At 38.3% G+C, this 6,000-nt stretch overlaps 1 protein-coding gene across 1 annotated transcript; it reads left to right on the top strand.

The window, feature by feature from the left end:
- Positions 1-1,923: 1,923 nt before the first annotated feature.
- On the top strand, positions 1,924-2,862 carry LOC143892121 (uncharacterized). The gene has a single exon (XM_077396586.1). The coding sequence runs from the start codon at positions 1,924-1,926 to the stop codon at positions 2,860-2,862; it is 939 nt and encodes a 312-aa protein (XP_077252701.1).
- Positions 2,863-6,000: the final 3,138 nt, after the last annotated feature.

Here is a 6,000-nt window from a genome sequence, read left to right as displayed (position 1 = left end):
CATCTACTTGAACCTTGTGTATGACTCCCTTCGTTACCCAAAACTCAATGCCAAAGGAAATCAATTTGTCCTCGGGTATTGGATTCCGGGACTTAGGACATAACCGGTGAATGACAGTGAGGAGTTCCATTGTTAAAACAAGGAAATTTAGACATCATTCTCATGTTATTTATTTCTATGATTTTTATTAAATTAATCCTATGTATTAAATTAATCTTGACAAAGATGAAGTATGATACAAATCATCATTTTCAAGTGAAAATATATAAAAAAAGGTTATAGGAGGCTAATATAATATCTTAAGGTTATTATTAATACTTTACTATATATTATTTCAGCATTCTCATCTATTTATTGAATAAATTAAGGGCAGTGGTAAATCGACTCCCCTAAATTAAGCTCTTATATCTGCTTTCCAAAAAAACAAATCACAACTCAAATTATCATTTCATCTTATCAGTGTAAAATACAAAAAAATTATTTGAGTCTAATAAATAAACTTCCCAACCACTTGAGTATCCTTTTTCTTCTAAGATTTAGTGGGTGGTTTGGTGAGATGCACCAGAAGGACGACTCATATCTCGTACTAATTTAAATCCTTGGTTACCAGTAAGGAAAAGGAAGGGTAGTGATATATTCACGCCATTTTTTAGTTAAGACTACGACCATGGTTTTAAATTTCAACCGAAATCTGAAATTTCTGGTTTCGGTAAACCCCGAAACCGAAATTGTGGGGTACCCAAAACGTTAGGACCCTTTTGGATACCTCCCATTTTGTATTTGGATTAGGAATTGAGTTTTGAATACAAAATGAATAGATCGAGCAGCTCATGTAGAGGGAGACAGAGAGGGATGGGGGTATTTCTGGTTTCCACAACATATTTAAGAATTTGATCCGATCCAAATTACAATGCAAAAAGGGCTGCAAATGTCAGAAATCCAAATCAAAATCTTCTCGGCATCCAAACGAGCCCTTACATTATTTCGGCTGAAATTTTAAGCAAAAATCTTGATTTTTATTAATTATTTAATATTTTCTTGAAATTTCGGTTTCGGTTTCGGTGAGGACCGAAACGCATTCCGAAACTGAAATTTGAAATCATGTTTACGGCTACTCTTTTACACTAGATTCCCCGAGGGGAGCTATCCGGAGTTAAAATAAAAATAAAAATTGGCATACATCATTGATTCATTTCCCCGAAGGGGACGGTGTTGGATGGTGGGACCCCGACCATAGTCCTAATAAAAAATAAGTATCGTCCAATATAATTCCCACCACAAATAGTGGACGGTGTTTTCTGGTGGGACTCCGACCATAGTCCTAATAAAAATAAGTATCGTCCAATATAATTCCCACCACAAATAGTGGACGGTGTTTTCTGGTGGGACCCATCAATTATTACAGAAACAAACAAAAATCCGAGAGAACTCTGGAATCGGATCGTCAAGCAGACGTGCCACGTGTCGTAAGATGACCGGTTTTATCATGAGTAGACCCCATTCTCAGCCACTCGTTATCTGACAACGAACTAGCGGTCAGGATCTCCCTCTCCCCAGAAACTGACTCAGCAGTTGTCCACACTAATCACATGCTGACTTACCTAACCGATCCCTTTATTCTAAGAGCCCGCGCTTTTCTGACGTGGCACAATACTTCTGCCTTTCTATCTAGCAACTAATCCAATCAGAATAGTCCACGTCATCAATTACATCATTCTCAATTTTCTCTCCTTAAAATCCCCTCCCTCTCCCTCTTGTTGGCCGCCTTCTCTTCTTTCCTTCTTCCACAGCCAAGTTTTCATTTTTCACCTTTGCTTCTATTGTTTTTTTTTTTTGTCTCTGTTAAGCTAATTAGGGTTTGTTTTTTCCCCTTTCCATATTCCTTTCTTACCACACCAAAATCAGATTTCTGGTTTTCCAACCATGGAAATACCAATTATGAGTACAGTAAGTGGTTTTGAAGCCGGAATAAACAGTTTACAAAACCCTTCTCTCATTTCTAGGATTTTTACTCTATCCGGAATCGGTGAAATCCCCGAATTACACAGTTTCTGGACATGGGGAGCCCTAATACTCGCTCTCATCGCCACTTTCAGCCGCGTACTAAACAGAACCAAGCTAATTCTGTTCAGAATTCCCAACCCTAGTTCCTCTATTTCAGACCCTCTTCTAAATTTTACGGATGATGACGAAACCTCGTCCTCATCGGACGATGAGGACGATTGCAACGATCTGTTTTCATCATCGATGGTGGGTCCATTTGTTAATCAGACGGAAGAAGATTTCCGAGTAGCGAATTCTGGTAAATTTGATGAAAACCAAGGGCAAATTTGTAAATTGAAGCCGAGCAGTAGCGTGGTGAAGTTATGGGATGGATTAGGGATGGGATTGGACAATTGTAGTGGTTTTATTTCGATGTGGGATTTGAATAAGGGAGAGATTGTAAGGTCGTTTACGACCGGAGGTGGTCAGATTCCGGCAATTTGCGTGACGTCTCCGGAGGTGATGGTGTCGGCCGGAGTGGATAGTTTGAGGGTTTGGGATTCGAGGGTTGGAAGTCAGATTCCGGTGACCGTAGCGGAATGGGAGCCTCGCCGGAAAAAGATCGGGGGTATCGATTCCGGCGGAGTGGAGAAGGTTTACGTCAGAGATGATGTTGGCTCGGCTCCGGTCGTTAGAGACTTGAGGAATGTGAGAACGCCGTTGACGGAATCTGATGTGCAAACTTGGTTTGACGCTGACGCCGTTATGGTTAGTGACAGTGACGAGGGTTTTGAAAACGCGGTGACGTTATCATGGCCGGGAATCGGATGTGGGTCAGATTCAGTGGTGTCACGGTGTCGAAACGCGGTGAGATGTTAGCTGTATTAGGGGCGTCTGTAAAAAACAAAGAATGGTAAGAAAGAATACCAATGTTGTTTGTATATATACGTAAAATTGCCAATTGGGAATTTCTTTCCTAATAATTCATTTTTATCTTATGGTTTAATCCCTCTTCTTAGAGCCAAGAAAACAGTATTGTGAAGGAAAAAAAATTAAGATAAATCAGAGAGAATCAATTCCATCCTTAGGCCCCTTGGTCCATCTCGCCTTGTTTACCCGCCGGATATAGCGGGAAAATTATGGAAAACCCTTTTTTAATAGGGTTACGATTTTCCTTGTCAATTTGAGCCGGGTAGATTCTTTCACCATCTTCATGACAATTTTGGTTGCTGGAATTTTTTTGGTTCTTGGGATTTTTGTGGAACAAAAAACTTCCTGGGAGATTGGTGGGAAAAAAACTCTCCTGAAGTATCCCGGTAAAATAAAAATCCCATGTTTGGTTGACCGTTTTTTTGGTTGCTTGAACTGTTGGGAAGAAAAAAATTGTTCTCAAACTTGTTTTTGGTTCCTAGGATTATTTTGGTTTCTGGGAGTATTTCTTTTCCTTCCTAAGGTTTCGTGCGGGGTTATTTTGGTTCCTGGATTATTTTGGGCACACCAACCAAACGTGGGTTTCTTGAGGACGAAGGCTTAGTCGAGTTGAGTTACGATTTTCCAGGTAAAGAATAAAATTTTTTAGTGCTTTATCTTATGTATAGGACGTCGGTTTCGGATTGGACCAAGGCAATGTGGGCCATCTCATGATCTTTTAGGTGATCAACGGTCTTGATTTCACATATATGCTCCCATGTACCCTTGACCCAAAGTTTGTCTTTAAACACATTGATACGAGAAAAACTTGTGGCGCATTCTCATATAAAGTCATGGTTGATTCTAGATGAGCATTGCTATCAAAACGGGAATCCCTTTTGTTGAAAAACAAGGCATTGAAGGGAGCTCGAATCTCCATGAAACAAATTATTGCAGTGAATATGATCAAATCAACGGTCATTTCCTCTCGCCTTTATTTTCTAGAAGGGATTCCGTTTTCAAAGTGTTTTCGAAAGACGTGTGATAATTAATGTGATAAGGAATGTGCAAGAAATCAATTAACCTTACGTCTCTAACAAGTATTCAAACATTCATTCCTCTCTAAGAATGGGGGGAAGTTGAAAAAACGATTGTTGCACGCATTGATTATTTTATCCTTCAATTACCCATAAAATTTGAGAAGTGGAAAACAAGCTACGGATCTGATGGTTAGGATTACAGGACTGATATGATGTAAATATGTAATGGATTAATTGGACGGCCTAGATTGAGAACAAAGAAGAGAGTTTATACATACAGCTTTGCATATATTTTATAGACATGACCATTGATTTTATTTAGGTAGCTCACTCTAAGACTCCGTTTGGATTGCCGTCAGAAATTGGAATTGGAATTGGAATCTGATTCTCCTATAAACAAATTGGAATAAATAAAAATAAGAATTTAATAAAAAATCCAATAAAAATTTCATTCTGACCAGGGATAGAATCAGATCAACAACTCTTGGTTAACAGATTCTAGCATTTCCCTCTTTAATTCTGCCCAATTGTCAGTTCCACCCCCTTTGACTCCATTCATTTTTTGAACCAAACACTAGAAATATGATGGAATCAAAATAGAATGCCAATTCCAGCGCTTAATTCTGGAATCCAAACACGCCCTAACGCCCTGTCTGTTTTGGATTTTGAGTCCAATAATCAGTTTTGGACTCACAATCGGTTCTCAAAATCCAAAACAAACTGTAGTTAAGTGCAAGGATCTCAATAATGCATTAAACTATCACCATAGCTGTTATGATTTCAAATGGATGTGCCATCACTAATTCACTTGAAATTGGTGGGTGACCTACATGGCTACATTAGGTGCATTAATGGAGAAATGCTATCAAAGTTTCATAAGAATGATAGTTTAAGGGTACCTAACATGTTCCATCTTTAATCACATTGTCTAAAAATATTCACACCTAACTTTAATTTCTCGTCCTTTTTGTTATTGAAGATGATGGTAGGGTCCAACTCATGACCTTAGCCTTGCCACTCAGGCCGTTGAACCATGAACCACTGGGCATGACCCCTGACCCAGCCCAACCCTCTTAAATTAACCTTTTTCAGCTGTTGGGTCCAACCCATTGACCTTACTGTTGCCACTCTGGCTCCAGCACTAGTAAGAGATGATCACTGACCCCAAACTCCCACGCAACCTTTCACAATAATTGTAGGGTTTCCCCTTCTCTTTTCTTTTCTTTTTTTGGGCAAAAGTTGCTCATAGTTAAGTTGGGTTTGAACTTTGAATACAAAGCCCTTGACAATAAACACCTTCAGAGAGAGAGAGAGAGAGGACTCTGTGTCATTTCCATCATTTCTATTTTCTACCAATGAGGTCACTCTGATTAAATATTGCATGAAGTGTCTGGGCCCTGTTTGGATTGAAGGAATTTTCAGGAAAAGTTAGGAAAAGAAATATATTTCTATAATTTTCTTTTTTTTTTTTCACAGGAAAAATTATATCCTGAACAAATCCCATTCAATTTTTACGTCGAGGTACCTTCTATTTATGATAATATCCCTCTAAATTAACCGCTTATATTATTTGCCTCTAAATTGTGGAAAGAAGAAAAAATTTCCATCAGTCCTTGCAATCCAAACAGGGCCCAAGAAAAATAACAATCGTATGGACCCTAGCACATGTACGGTGATCAAGGCCACCAATATTATTGGCCATTAAAAGTTCCACCTATTTGCCTTGGTCCCACTCTCATGATCGAATGATTCTAGATGTCTGAAGTAGTGCAATACGTCAACGTTTACATCATAAATGAGATGATCTCGGTGTGTTGTATGCTATGTGATTGTTGCTTTTACGTTGTAACTTTCTAAAAGACTTATTATATACACATGCAATACTCAAGATGTAGGAGAGGACTTTGGATAAGGTTGTTGTAAACCTTATAAATGCAAAGTTTCTTTACACTATTAAAGATCCTTATAAATGTAAATAGCTATCAAATATCTTATATAACTTTCTCTACAGCTATTTAATACCTTGTAAATGTAAATTTATCCCTACCAAATATCTTACATAAGTAAA

Source organism: Tasmannia lanceolata, unplaced genomic scaffold (genome assembly GCF_043159265.1).
Source record: "Tasmannia lanceolata isolate RefF3 unplaced genomic scaffold, GAP_Taslan_0.1 ptg000015l, whole genome shotgun sequence".
In the NCBI taxonomy this organism is placed as follows: domain Eukaryota; kingdom Viridiplantae; phylum Streptophyta; class Magnoliopsida; order Canellales; family Winteraceae; genus Tasmannia; species Tasmannia lanceolata.
The sequence above is the reverse complement of the archived record's forward strand: the minus strand, read 5'-3'. Positions and strand labels throughout refer to the sequence as shown.